The 15135-nt window shown below is 43.3% G+C and overlaps 1 protein-coding gene across 1 annotated transcript; it reads right to left on the reverse strand.

The window, feature by feature from the left end:
- Positions 1–2286: 2286 nt before the first annotated feature.
- Positions 2287–12772, reverse strand: LOC123347428. The gene is made up of 3 exons (XM_044984846.1): positions 11854–12772; positions 7614–7733; positions 2287–3239 (listed from the first exon to the last, which is right to left on the reverse strand). The coding sequence occupies exons 1-3, from the start codon at positions 12770–12772 to the stop codon at positions 2287–2289; spliced, it is 1992 nt and encodes a 663-aa protein (XP_044840781.1).
- Between the last annotated feature and the right edge of the window lie 2363 nt (positions 12773–15135).

Consider the following 15135-nt stretch of genomic DNA (forward strand, 5'->3'; position numbering starts at 1 on the left):
AAAGCAAAAGCATGCTGCTGTGTAGCGCTGCTGAATCGCCTCTGTGAGCGGCATCTAGTACACATACGGTGACAGTCACAAAAGGCGAAACAGGCTCCATGATTGCCATGCTATGGAATCTTCCAGGGCAATCCAGGGAAAAAAGGCATGAAATGCTTGTCTGCCGTTGCTTTCCCAGTGGAAGGAGTGACTGACGACATTTACCCAGAACCACCCGCGACAATGATTTTTGCCGCATCAGGCACTGGGATCTCAACCCGGAAATTCAAAGGGGCGGGGGAGGCTGCGGGAACTATGGGATAGCTACGGAATAGCTACCCACAGTGCAATGCTCCAGAAATCAACGCTAGCCTCGGACCGTGGACGCACACCACCGATTTAATGTGTTTAGTGTGGCCGCGCACACTCGATTTTATACAATCTGTTTTGTTAAACCGGTTTATGTAAATTCTGAATAATCCCGTAGTGTAGACGTACCCCCAGATTGCTTGTCTCAGTCTATAAGTGTTGGGATGCCTCACCTTAACTCTTAGTCTGGCCTAGGTGGGAGTGGGAAGTCCTGCTGCTCACTGAGCTTTTCCATTGTAACGAGCATATGTGTGTTACTGTAACTATTGAGCCGGGGAACTAGCACCTGGCCAGGTTTATTCTTAACGAAGCTGAGTGCCTTCACCTCTGAACTGAGTCTGTGGACTTCTTGGGCAGTTTGAGCACCGTGTACTGTACTGGTTAACAACCAACAGCAAGTAGAAAGGATTTGAACATGTATCTCCTGCCTCTTAGGCAGTGCCCTAAACAGTGGGCTATGGGATGTTCCAACAGAGGTTCCCCTCAATCTTTCCTGTTACAGCTGTATCATTTTTTAAATAAAAGCTTGCACATTAACTGGGCCAGAGAGCATGTGAAAATGACTCTCTAGTGTGATGGTTGGTGTACACCCCTGGAAGGTGGCAGCCCCAGGACCCAGCTGCCCTGCTCTGATGACTCTTTAATTATCTATGTAAAGCAGAGCTTCATTCATTAGGAAAGGAGGAGGGAATCCCCCAGCAGAATATCCAACAGCTCAATGGTTAAGGCATTCACCCGTAAGGTGGGAAACACCCTTTACAAATACCTTATCCTCATCAGACAGAGGGGGAACTCCAGCTAAAAGTTATGAGGAGGCTGCTGCAGCACCAACTCCTCCTACATTGTTTCATGTAAGAAACCTCTCAGGAACCTACCTCCAGGAGACAGTCCCTGCTGTAGACCCCAACCAAATATATGCACTTCACTTCAGCCTGGACCTAGGTGCCGGGCTTCTGTTGAGGGGCAAGGCTTAGCACACAGTGCTCTATTCAGCATCTCCTGTTAGCTAGTTAAGGCAGCTCCCCATTCGCCATCCTGGCGTTTCAGGATCCTATTATTTGGCACCTATATACCTCCACTCGTTTAGAAAACCTGGACCCCTAACCCAGGCTTTGTGAATACAAATTATTTTCTATGTACCTAAAAGTTAGGTCTTGTGAGAGGGAGAAAACAAATCACACTGGATGTAGCCTTCACTCACAATGAATTCCTGGGGGGAAAGATGCTGTGATTAATGACTTTGCATGTCCCAGGACCAGAGAATGATAAAAATGAGTTGTCCAGCAATAGAGGTTTTCTCTTAGACTTCAGATGACCCATGTGCAATCTTATGTTTAAGGATATTCTGGTCTAGAACTGAGATGTTGCTGAATTAGAAAAGATTGACAAATGGGAGAACGTTATTACTGACATTCTTTTTGAGATATCTGAAATTCCTTGGTAAGCATTTTTGAAATTTAATAGAAAGTTCTAAAAATATGAACTAATCTACTAAGGGCAAAGAGAATTGCAAAACATTTCCCAGTTCCTCTACCTATTTCTGTCATTAACTTTTGGGAGGAGAAATATTTGGGAAACTCAGAAAATTTCAACCAACTCTAATTAAAATTTCTATGGGGGAGTGTCTATGAACTGCAGATATACATCAATTAGAACTGGTGAAACAATGGGAGAAGGCAGCAATGTAATTTCATTTTTTATATTTTTTATTTTTTTATTTTTGTTTTCTACAAGATTCACAGATTTATTTGTTGAAATTCAAAATCTTAATGAAAAAATTTCATTGAAATACAAATTTCAGAAAAAGTAGACCAACACTACATTCGATGTGATAACTTGCTATTTAGTGCTGAGCTGTCTCTTGGTCTCTTTAGCATTGTAGAGTCTCTTGAGAGCGGAGATGTTCCCCAGGGAATAATCCAGTTGGAGGAAACATGTCTATTTTTGTGGATGGAACATCTTCATCCCTGTTTTCCTCAAGGCATCTTTCACCTCCTTGTTCCTGAGGCTGTAGATAATGGGGTTCAAGATCGGAGTCACCACTGAGTAGAACAGAGAGAGTAACTTGTTCACATCTGGAGAAAAGCTGGACTTGGGGCGCACATACATGATAAGGGCCATCCCATAGAACAAGGTCACCACAATGAGGTGTGAGGAGCAGGTGGAAAATATTTTGCACCTGCCTTCGGCAGAGCTAATTTGCAGGATGGCGGAGATGACAAAGGTGTAGGAGACCAGGATCAGCAACAATGGCAGAATGAGGATGATAGCAGCACCCACGATGATCTGGATCTCATTCCAGTAGGTGTCCCCGCACACCAGCTTCAGCAGTGGCTGGATCTCACACAAGAAGTGGTTGATAACATTGGGTCCACAAAAAGGAAGTGTGAAAATAAAGATTGTGTGCTCCAGGCCCACCAGCATGCCACAGATCCATGCGCCACTAGAGAGCTGGATGCAAACCCTCTTATTCATGATGGCGGTGTAGCGCAGTGGGTTGCATATGGCACAGTAGCGGTCATAGGCCATAGCAGCTAGGAGGAAGCACTCTGTTCCACCAAAGAATAGAAAGAAATACATTTGTACAGCACAACCAGCAAAGGAGATGGTTTTGTCTTCTGAGAGGAGGTTGGTCAGCATCTTGGGCAGAGTGACTGAGGTGTAGCAGATCTCCAGGAAGGACAAGTTCCTGAGAAAGAAATACATGGGGGTGTGAAGGGCTGGATCGACACTTATGGCAATGATTATGAGGATGTTGCCCAGCATTGTGAAGATGTATATGCATAGAAACACCACAAACAGAATGATATTCCCGTCTGTGTGGTTAGAGAAGCCAAGTATGACAAACTCAGTCACGGAGGTCTTATTTCCCATTTTTTCCTTGATCAACATACATCATCTTGAGAAATAAAAAGAAAAACTACATATTAGTTTGGTATAGTGAATTAAATTTATTTATCTATTAATCTATGTTCTTTCACCTTTCTGTCCATGGAACCATACCTCTGCTTGTCTGATATGAATCAGGACTGACACCATTTTGGACCAATTCTCTTATCACAACACAGTAAATCCAAGTAACTTCACTGAAGTCAATGGTTTCCATTCTTTCCTCAGTATCGCTGGCTTTATATTAGTGTATGTTAATAAACGCAGTGGAAATGCACCTGTTCTATACTAACATCGGAAGAAAAAAATACTTGGATCAATGACCTTATGCTTATATAAAACAGAGGTACAACCAGAATCAGGTTCAATAGAGTTACACTGGTGTAAGTAATTTCAAAAACTGCACTCAAGTTTCTTGGAACATATATGTTAAAATAATATATTACCGTTTATTTGATTCTCAACAGGAATGTGGCACAATCTGGGAAGATACACCAATATACTTCAACTGAGCATATGGACAGGTTTATCGTAATTTCACTGCATGGCAATTCCAACTCTCTATATGAAAAGCACATGTGGAGGTTATGCTATTCACTGTGCTACTCAGTAGCACACACACACACACACACACACACATATAATCTAATGGCCTGTTTCTCCTCTCTTCTCCACGAAACTGATAACAGTCCATTGACTTCAGTGCCACTAATCCTGATCTGATTTACTTTGTCCTCTCTTTCTTCATCCCTCCACCTCTGTTTGTGCCTCACTTTATCTACCCATTAACTTTCCCTTTTTCCTCATATCATAAAACTTGATAATCCTCTTCATTTCACCAATTCTATTTTTACTTCAGAAAGTAAGGGTGCTCAACCAGAGTCAAATCAATGGTCCATCTAGCCCAGTATCTTGTCTTCTGACAGTGGAAGCTGTAAGATGATTCAAAGGAGATTAACAAGTACAGAGCCCTTAATGAGTGATCCATCCCCTCTCAATCAGTCCCAGCTTCCGATAGTTAGAAACTTAGGGACACCCAGGGCTGGTCTACACTAAGGGGAAAAATCGATATAAGATACGCAACTTCAGCTACGTGAATAACGTAGCTGAAGTCGAAGTATCTTATATCGATAACTTACCCGTCCTCACGGCGCGGGATCGATCTCCGGGGCTCTCCATATCGACGCCGCCACCGCCGTTCGCGGTGGTGGAGTTCCGGAATCGATATAAGCGCGTTCGGGAATCGATATATCGCGTCTAGATGAGACGCGATATATCGATCCCTGAAAAATCGATCGCTACCCGCCGATACGGCGGGTAGTGTAGACGTAGCCCCAGAGTATGGGGTTGTGTCCTTGGCTATCTTCGATAATAGCTATTGATGGACGTATCCTCCATGAACTTATCTAGTTCTTTTTTTAATCCAGTTATACTTTTGGTCTTCACATCATCCCTGGCAATAAGTTCCATGCGATCACTGTGTACATATGAAGAAATAATTCCTTATGCTTGTCTGAAACATGCTGCTTATTGATTTCATTAAGTTATCCCTGGTTTGTGTGTTATGCAAATGAGTAAATAAGGCTTCCCTTTTCATTTTCTCCACACCATTCATGATTTGATAGAAGTCTAACATTTCCCCCATTAGTTGTCCCTTTTCTAAGCTTAATTATATTCTGATAAATCAGGAGTAGCTTCACTGGAGCCAAATGGTAAGGAAGATGAGAACACATGTCTCTCCCTGTGTAAACCATCTAGATCATGAGTGTAAAAATTATTGTCCTCTTGAATGTGTATAAAGATAGGAATCAGTTTTTATTGATTGCAATTTTTCATTTCATTTATATTTGAGACCTGCTCCTCACTAAAATTGCACCCTGAGTCTTCACCAAAAGTCCAACAATGAATTATTATTGAATAAATATATTGACAGTCTCCTAAGTCTCTTTGTCAAATTGCATCCGAAGAAGTGAGCTGTAGCCCATGAAAGCTTATGCTCAAATAAATGTGTTAGTCTCTAAGGTGCCACAAGTAATCCTGTTCTTTTTGCGGATACAGACTAACACGGCTCCTACACTGAAACCTGTCAAATTACAGTTATTTAGGGCACCCCTGTGAAACTCATTGCAATTAATGGAGTCATGCCAGTAAAAAACAGGAGGAAAGCTATGGTAGCTAAACATCAACCCTATCTGACGTACACAGTCAGTTCCTGGAAGTCCACATGGTTCCATCAGTGTAAACTCAGTTAAGTGAGATCAGAGCTGAGGAATTAATTTCCTTTTTCGTATTATTAACTATGTTTGATCAAAAACCAGAATGTATATGCCCCATGGTAAATACAAAGATTTCAAAATTTCATTTAATCACAAACCAGGATGAAAAGGCAAAATATCTGATTTTATTATAGAAAATTATATATTCCAAAAGTATTTTGTTGGAATCTTATGAATACATGATGAAATGTTTCATTTCAATCATCTAACAATATTTCATTTTTGTACGTTTGAATGATATCTTCCATGTAATCATTTTGAATTGAATAAAATAGACAAAACTTTCTGATAATGTCCTATCCAAATTTAGACAGAATCAATATGTTGCAATGTAAAAGGTTTTGATTTAATCAAATCAGCATTTTCTGCACTCAGTTGAATATCTGTGCTTGGAACTTTAAAACAGAGCACATTTCAGTTCAAGAAATAATGGGAATTTAAGGAGACTCATCTAGATTCAGCACATTTAGAAGAATCCAAAGGAAATATAGTTAAAACAAAAAATTTCTCACCTCCTCCATAGGCCATGTTCATCTCCTTTCTGTGATCAACAGCAAATTCAGTATCAGAAGAAATGGGAAAATTTAACAGCTTCTTTGGAAACCCTGGGGACCTGGTCTTTGATTCACCTCAAATCCCCATTGTATGAAGACGTATCATAGCTATTCAGGCAGTGTCTTCCTCCCGTTAAAATCAATACCAAATAGTTGACTTCAATAGGAGTACACTTTGGCACAGAATATTTGCATCTTTGGTTGTGTGTTAAAGTTCTAAGTCCTGTGGGCACCTTTCGAAATTCCACCTCTCATAACCAAGCAAGGGCCTCATAGTTTGGTCCAAATGCAGGATGCCTCCGGCCAAATGCCATTGAGTGCAAACAATTCCCACCCAAGGGAAATGGCAGGATCGTTCCATCACATCACAACTACAGGACTGAGCCCAGGCTACCTTTGACAAATGATAACTTCACAAAGTCAAAGGGAAGATTCTTAAAAACAATTAATAGCACCTTTATCTACAAAAGCCCCATTATTTTCAGTGTGAAAAGATTGCCAGAACCTGTTCCTAATTAATCAAGTGTAAAATTTTCTAATCAATCTAATCTAAATAATTTTGTAAACATCTAAGTGATTTACAAGCTTAAGTACCATTTCTGAAAGTGACTTAGGCAGCCAGGCCCATGTTTATCAAGATATGTACATTCTTAATTCCTATTGACTTGACTCAGAGTTAGGCACTTGAATGACCAGAATCCTTTGAAAATATGTCCTTTAATGCAAGTCAATAGAAACATTACCCCACGACTCCCATTGTGAGGAAGGGTTAGGGTTAAATTCACAAAGAGAGGTTGGTGCCTAAATGCCACTTTAGGTGCCCAAATCCCAGATTTCGCTACCACTGGTGTTCACAAAGCCTTATAGGCAGCTCTGTTTCTTGATGTCAATATATCCTTGATACCTGCTTGTAAGGCTCTCGGCATGAGCACTGTGGCCTCTCTCTAGGCATCTGGATTCATAGATTCCAAGGACAGAAGGGACTGTTGTGATCACCTCATCTGACTTCCTGTATACCACAGTCCACAGAACTTCCCCAAAATAATTCTTAGAACAGATCTTTTCGAAAAACATCCAATCTTGATTTAAAAATTGTCAGTGAGGGAGAATCCACCATGACCCTTGGTTAATTGTTCCAATGGAGAGTGTATGCCCTACTTCTGGTCTGAATTTGTCTAGCTTTAACTTTCAGCCATTCCATCATGTTATATCTTTTTCTCCTAAATTGAAGAGCCCATTATTAAAATATGTGTTCTCTCTGTAGATACTTATACACTGTAATCAAGTCACCTCTTAATTTTCCTTTTCTACACCTGTAGCGAATACAGTGGTGAAATAACCCCTCTAATCCTGCTCGAGATTCCCCTCTTTATGCATCACAGGATGGAATTAGCTGTTTGGCCCAAAGCATTGCACTGAAAGCTCATGTTCACCTGATTTTCTACTACAACCCTCAAATGTTTTCCAGAGTCACTGTTTCCCAGGATAGAGTCTCCCATGCTGTAAGTATGGCCTGCATTCATTCTTCCTAGATGCATACACTTACATGTAGCTGGATTAAAAAGCCAATAGTATGCTTGTTCACAGTTAACCAAGCGATTCAGATCTCTCAGAATCAGTGACCTAACTGCTCCGTTATTTTCTACAGCCTTAACTTTTGTGTCACCTACAAATGGAATCCAGATAATTGATGAAAATGTTGAGAAGTGAAAGGCTAAGTACTGATACCTATAGGACCTCGCTAGACACATTCCCACTCAGTGATGATTCCCTGTTTACAGTTACATTTTGAGATCTAACAATTAGCTAGTTTTAATGCATTTAATGTGAGCTGTCTTAATTTTATGTTGCTCTATTTTTTAAATAAAAATGTTGTTTAGTTCCAAGACAATGTTGTATATAAGGCTCAGTGAAACCCACAAACCAGCGAAGATGGAATCTTGGTGGTTCCTCCACAGGACTGGGTCCTGCATCCACTCAATGACATACCTTGGGAATCTCCAGGAATAAGCCTGAGCTAATCTATGCAATGGGTCTTACTCAAGGCACTGATTATAAACACCCGATAGAAACTTAGATTAGAACAAACACACCTTTATTTAACAATTTAAGAAAATGTGATATAACAGATTGAGAATAATTAAAAATGTCACAACCAATTTAAATCAGCAGGTGGCACTTCAATAAATCAATTAATAAATACAGTGTACAGCCGTGAATGAAATTTAACCAGCTTACATTTGCACCAGCACCAGTTTCCCCACCCCGGAATGTGCCCTCCTCTCAATGTCAGAGTTCTAGACACTTGCATGGGCCTGCTAGAAGATGTTGAACCTGGAGACAACATTTTGCTGGTCCAATAAACCCATCCAGCCCAGTTGACAAGCAGCAGAGAGCTCCTAACTTTAGGTCTACATATCCAGACAGTCCTTCAGTGAGAGTTCCAATGCCCAAGATGATGGGGCGTCCAGGATTTCCGGGTTTGTGGATCTTAGGTAGTAGATAGAATAACCCTGGTCGGGGCTCTAAGGGTATGTTGATTTGTTCTGGTGTTAGTGTGGAGAGTGTCCTGAGTAGATGGTGCAGTTTCTTAGTGTATTCCTCAGTGGGATCTGAGGGAAGTAGCCTGTAAAATTTGGTATTGGAGAGTTGTCTGGCGGCCTCCTTTTGGTAGTCAGACCTGTTCATGATGACAACAGCACCTCCTTTATCAGCCTCTTTGATTATAATGTCAGGATGGTTTCTGAGGCTGTGGATGGCATTGCGCTCTGCATGACTTAGGTTGTGAGGCAAGCGATGTTGTTTTTCCACAATTTCTGCCTGTGCACGTCGGCGGAAGCAATCAATGTATAGGTCCAGACTGTCATTTCGACCCTCAGAAGGAGTCCATGTGGAGTTCTTCTTCTTGTGCTGTTGGTGGGAGGGTGACTGTGTATCAGTGCGCTGTTCAGTGTTGTCCTGAAAGTATTCTTTGAGTCGGAGACGGCGAAAGTAGGCTTCCAGATCGCCGCAGAACTGTATCATGTTGGTGGGTGTGGCAGGGCAGAAGGAGAGTCCCCAAGATAGGACATTTAGGTCATTAAATGCTTCATAAGCCCTCTGAAGGAGGGAATGTTTACAACCAGAGATCAATAACCCTGGATCCTGGATGGATGATAAGACCTCTTCATCTCTTTCCAGACTCAGACAACCCCTTACAGTCTCATTGCTGTCCCCAAATCCCTTGCAAGAACTTTCCCAAACAACAAAGGTGGTGGTAACTCAAATTTAGGGTTGCCAAATTTCTGATTACAGAAAATCGAACAGTTTTGGCCCAACCCCAGCCCCACCCTTCTCTGAGGTCCCACCCCACTCACTCCATCTCCCGCACCTTCCCTGACTCATTCAATTTCACCGGGCTGGGGCACAGGGTTCGGCTGAGGCAGGCAATGAGGGCTCTGGATGGGTGTACAGGCTCTGCGGTGGGGCTGAGGATGAGGGGATTGGGGTGCAGGAGGGGGGTATGGGCTGGACCCAAGTGATTCAGAGTGTGGGAGGGAGGGAGGGTTCCGGCTGGGGGTACAGGCTCTGGGGTGGGGCCTGAAATGAGGGGTTCCGAGTGTGGGATGGAGATCTGGGCTGTGCCTGGGGGTGGGAGTGCAGGATGGGATTAGGGCTCCAGATGGGGGTGCAGGCTCTGGAGTGGGGCTGGTGATGAGGGGTTTGAGGTGCAAGAGGTGGCTCAGGGATGAGGTAGGGAGTTGGGGTGCAGTTGGAGGTGAAGACTTACCTCAAATGTCTCCCGGAAGCAGTGGCATGTCCTCCTACCATCTCCTAGGGTGATACGCAGCCAGGCAGCTCAACGCGATGCAGCATCTGCAGGCACCACCCCCACATCTCCCATTGGCTGTGGTTCCTGGACAATGGGAGCTGGGGAGCTGGAGCTCGGAGCAGGGGCAGCTCACAGAGCTCCCTGGCTACCCCATAGCCTAGGAGCCAGAGGGGGGACATGCTGCTGCTTCCATGGGACCATGCAGAGCTAGGGCACGCAGGGAGCCCGCCTTATCCTGCTGCGCTGCCGACTGGACTTTCAGTGGCCTGGTCAGCACTGGTTACTGGAGCCGCCAGTGTCCCTTTTCTACCACGAGTTCTGGTCCAAAACCCGATGTTTACAACCCTGCTCACACACTCTTCACTGCAGACCCACTTCAGTCAGTTCTGGGTACAGCAACATTCTCTGCACTGGCTCCAGCGAAGCCCAACACTAGCTGCCCTGGCTCCTGGCTAGGCCAAAGTCCCAGCAGACTCTCAAAAGCAGCTTCTGGCTTTCTTGCAGCAGTCCTGGCTTGCAAAGAGCTTCATAAAGAAATCTCCGCACACACACCCCTGGTAGGATCTCAGCTCCCCACCAAGATGGCACTCACTGCATGGTCTCCCTGCATCCCTTTGAAGCAGAAATGTCTTTTTTTCCCAAGGCATCTTGGGAGTTGTAGTCTCCAAGGCTGGATTGCAGCACTCAGGATTTTCCCAACTGTAACAATCCCAAACCAGGTCAGACACCCCTTTAGTAGAGGGTACCTACAGTTAGGACACCCAGATGGGGTATGGGACATCCCCTGTTCAAGTTCCCCTCCCCTTAAAATATCCCAGAGCTCAGTTGTTAAGGCACTCATCTGGGAGGTGGAACCCCCCTCTACAAATCCCTTCTCCTCATCGGATAGGTGGGGAACTGAATGGGGGTCTCCCACCTCCCAGATGTGTACCAAAGCCTCTAAGCTAAAAGTTAGAGGGAAGCTGCTATTGCACCCAACTCCTCCTCCATTGTTTCTTGCAAGAAACCCCTCAGGAACCTACCTCCAGAAGACAGTTCCTTTCTGGACATCACAAGCGGAGATAGGCACTTCACGTCAGTCTGGACCTAGGCACTGCACTCCTGTGGAGGGTCAGGGCTTAGCCCACATGCCTCAACTCAGCATCTCCCACTAGCTAGTTTATCCTGGCTTTTGTGGAGCCCATTGTTTGGAGTCTATCTCCCTCCTCTCATTCTACAGGGAAGCTAGGCCCCAAACCCAGGCTTTGTGAATCACAGTGATTTTCAATGTGCCTAAAATTTAGGCCTGGTGAGAAGGAGACATATTAATCACACTGTATGTATCCCTGATGAACAATGAATTCCTGGTGAAAAATAGATGTTGTGATTAATGGTTTTACGTGTCCCAGGACCAAAGAATGATATATAGGAGTTCACCAGCAATGCACATTTCCTCCTAGACCTCAGATATACCATGTGCAATCTAATTATAAATATCAGAGGGGTAGCCATGTTTTAAATACTTAAATACTTCTATTGAAGCTGAAAAAATAATAGCAAAGCATTTTCAAGCTCCTCCACCCAATACATGTTTTTTTCTTTGACTCTAGTGAAGAGAAATCTTTGAGGAATTTAGAAATTTCAGCCAACTCTAATTTAAATATGAGAGATTTTTCTACAAAATATAGATACACTAGAATAAGAACTGGTCAAAAAATTCAAAGAGGGGCAGTGTAATTTTCTTTTCTTTTCTTTTCTAAATAGTCACAGATTTTTAGGACAGAAGAGGATTGAAAAAAATCCTCATTTCTTTTGCTGAAAATTCATAATTTTAATTACAAAAAATAATTGAAATACAAACTTCAAAAAAAGTTTTCCAGCACTACATTTGATTAGATAAATTTCCTCATAATGTTGAGATGTATCTTCCATGCTGTAGAGTCTCTTGAGAGGGCATAACCCAGCTAAAGGGAAATTATCTATGTTTCTGAATGAAATATCTTCATCCTTATTTTTCTCAAAGCACTTTTCATCTCCTTATTCCTGAAGCTGTAGATAATGGGGTTCAAGATCGGAGTCACCACTGAGTAGAACACAGAGAGTAACTTGTTCACATCTGGGGAGAAACTGGACTTGGGATGCAGATACATGATAAGGCCCGGCCCATAGAACAATGTTACCACGATGAGGTGTGAGGAGCAGGTGGAGAAGGCTCTGCGCCTGCCTTCAGTGGACCTAATTTTCAGGATGGTGGAGATGATATAGATGTAGGACACCAGGATCAGCATGAAAGGCAGTATGAGGATGAAGGCAGCACCCAAAATTATCAGGATCTCAATCCAAAAGGTGTCCCCACACACCAGCTTCAGCACTGGTTGGATTTCACAAAATAAGTGATTGATTACATTGGATCCACAAAAAGGAAGTGTGAAGACAAAAGTTGTGTGCCCCATGGCCGCCAAGGTGCCACAGATAGATGAGGCACCTGTCAGCTGGATGCAAACCCTCTTATTCATGATGGCAGTGTAGTGCAATGGTTTGCATATGGCACTGTAGCGGTCATAGGCCATACAAGCAAGCAGAAAGCATTCAGTAACACCGAAGAATAGATGGAAATACATCTGTACAGCACAACTGGCAAAGGACATGGTTTTACTCTCTGAGACCAAGTTGGCTAGTATCTTGGGTAGAGTCACTGATGTGTAACAGATCTCCAGGAAAGACAAGGTCCTGAGGAAGAAATACATAGGAGTGTGAAGAACAGGATCCACACTTATGATGATAATGATGAGGATGTTGCCCAGCACTGTGATGATGTAAATACATAGAAAAACCATGAACAAACCAGGATTCATGTCTGGGTAATCAGAGAAGCCCAGTATGACAAACTCAATCACAGAGGTGTTTTTTCTCATTTTCTTCTTCAGTATAATTCAACTTGAGAATTAAAAAGAAAAACTGCATATTAGTTTGATACTTTAAATCAAGTCAAACTGATATCTAATCTATCTATCTATCATGACTTGTCCACTATCTCTCGACACATACATCCCTCTGTCTGTCTGATATGAATCAGGACCGACACTATTTTGCTCCAATTCTCCTTTCAGAACACTGTCAATCCAGAGTAACTTCAATGAGGTTGATGGTTTGCATTCTCCTCTCAGTCACAACAGGTTTATACTGGGGTATGTACCTAACCTCAGTTTAAATATACCTTTTTACTAGCATCAAAAGGGGAAAAAAACTTTGACCGATGAAATTGTACTTGTGTAAACCATGAGTGTGATCAGAAACAGTTTCAATGGGTTTACACTGATGGAATTAAACGTCAAAATCTGCCTCCAAGTCTTTTGGGGCATGTATGTTAAGATAATGTATAGCAGATTATTGCCTGGTGTGTGGCACAATAAAACAATATAAAACTTTAGAACCTACAAGTCCACTCAGTCCTACTTCAGCCAGTCACTCAGACAAACAAGTTTGGTTACAATTTGCAGGAGATAATGCTGCCCACGTCTTGTTTACAATGTCACCTGAAAGTGAGAACAGGCATTTGCATGGCTCTTTTGTAGGCAGCATCGCAAGATATTGTGACAAAGTTCCTCCTCTACCTTGGTGGGTCCTGCGCTTGTTGGCAGATTTGCTCACCTCAGTGATCTTCCCCACAGTCTGGGTCAACTCCTCCTGTGTCTGATCATGAGTTGGCAGGTTTGGGGGGAACCCGGGCCCACCCTCTACTCCGGGTTCCAGCCCAGGGCCCTGTGGATTGCAGCTGTCTATAGTGCCTCCTGTAACAGCTGCATGACAGCTACAACTCCCTGGGCTACTTCCCCATGGCTTCCTCCAAACACCTTCTTTATCCTCACCACAGGACCTTCCTCCTGGTGTCTGATAACAGTTGTACTCCTTAGTCCTCCAGCAGCACACCCTCTCACTCTGAGATCCTGGTGCCTCTTGCTCCCAGCTCCTCACACGCACTCCCTCTCCTCTGGCTCCCCCCCACCTGACTGGAGTGAGCTCCTTTTTAAACCCAGGTGCCCTGATTAGCCTGCCTTGATTGGCTGCAGGTGCTGTAATCAGCCTGCCTGCCTTAATTGGCTCTAGCAGGTTCCTGATTACTCTAGTGCAGCCTCTGCTCTGGTCACTCAGGGAACAGAAAACTACTCATCCAGTGACCAGTATATTTGCCCTCTACCAGACTCCTGTACTGGTCTCGGTCTGTCACAATATTTATGTGCAGATGTACTTCATATGCCCCTTCATGCTGCAACCACCATTCCAGGGGACATGCGTCCATGCTGATGACGGGTTCTACTCAATAACGATCCAAAATAGAGCATACCAACAAATGTTCATTTTCATCATTTGACTCAGATGCCACCAGCAGAAGGTTGATTTTCTTTTTTGGTGGTTTGGATTCTGTAGTTTCCTCATTAAAGTGTTGCTCTCTTAAGACATCTGAAAACATTCCTCACACCTCGTCCCTCTGAGATTTTGGAAGGCACTTCAGATTCTTAAACCTTGGGTCAAGTGCTGTATCTATTCTTTTAAATCACACATTGGTATCTTCTTTGTGTTTTGTCAAATCTGCTGTGAAAGTGTTCTTAAAAGAAACATGTCCTGGGTCATCATCTGAGATGGGTAGAATATGAAATATATGGCAGAATGCAGGTAAAACAAAAGAGGAGACATACAGCTCTCTCTGAAGGAGTTCAGTCACAAATGTAATTTTTTACCTTTAGTCCATTAGATATGATGTCTATCTGTTTGCATTTGGAAAGGAAGATGATATCCGTCTGTATTTGTGCAAGAAACTGAGGCACCACCTGTTTGCTGTATAGGATGCCTCAGGACTAAAGGTAAAAAATCCACTGCTATCTACATACTACACAGACCACAGTGAGAGATTATGCCATACTCTGTCAAAGAAACTGAGGAACCACCTGATCAGCATCCTAGACAGCAAACAGGAAAACATCAAAAAAGAGCTCTCCGACCTGGAGACTCTCATCTATAACCAAACTTCCATACAAACGGACTTCACTAAAATAAAACAGGAGATCTACATTACTCACTTCACCTCTCTACAAAGGAAAAAGGACTGTAAGCTGTCTAAACTCCTACCTGCCACATGGGGCCACAACCGTAGTACCCCTAACCCACCCAGCAATATCGTCAATCTATCCAACCACACACTCATCCCAGAAGAACAGTCTGTCCTATCTCGGGGACTTTCCTTCTGCCCTGCCACCCCCACCAACATGATACAGTTCTG

This window comes from Mauremys mutica, chromosome 13 (genome assembly GCF_020497125.1).
Source record: "Mauremys mutica isolate MM-2020 ecotype Southern chromosome 13, ASM2049712v1, whole genome shotgun sequence".
NCBI classification, from domain to species: domain Eukaryota; kingdom Metazoa; phylum Chordata; order Testudines; family Geoemydidae; genus Mauremys; species Mauremys mutica.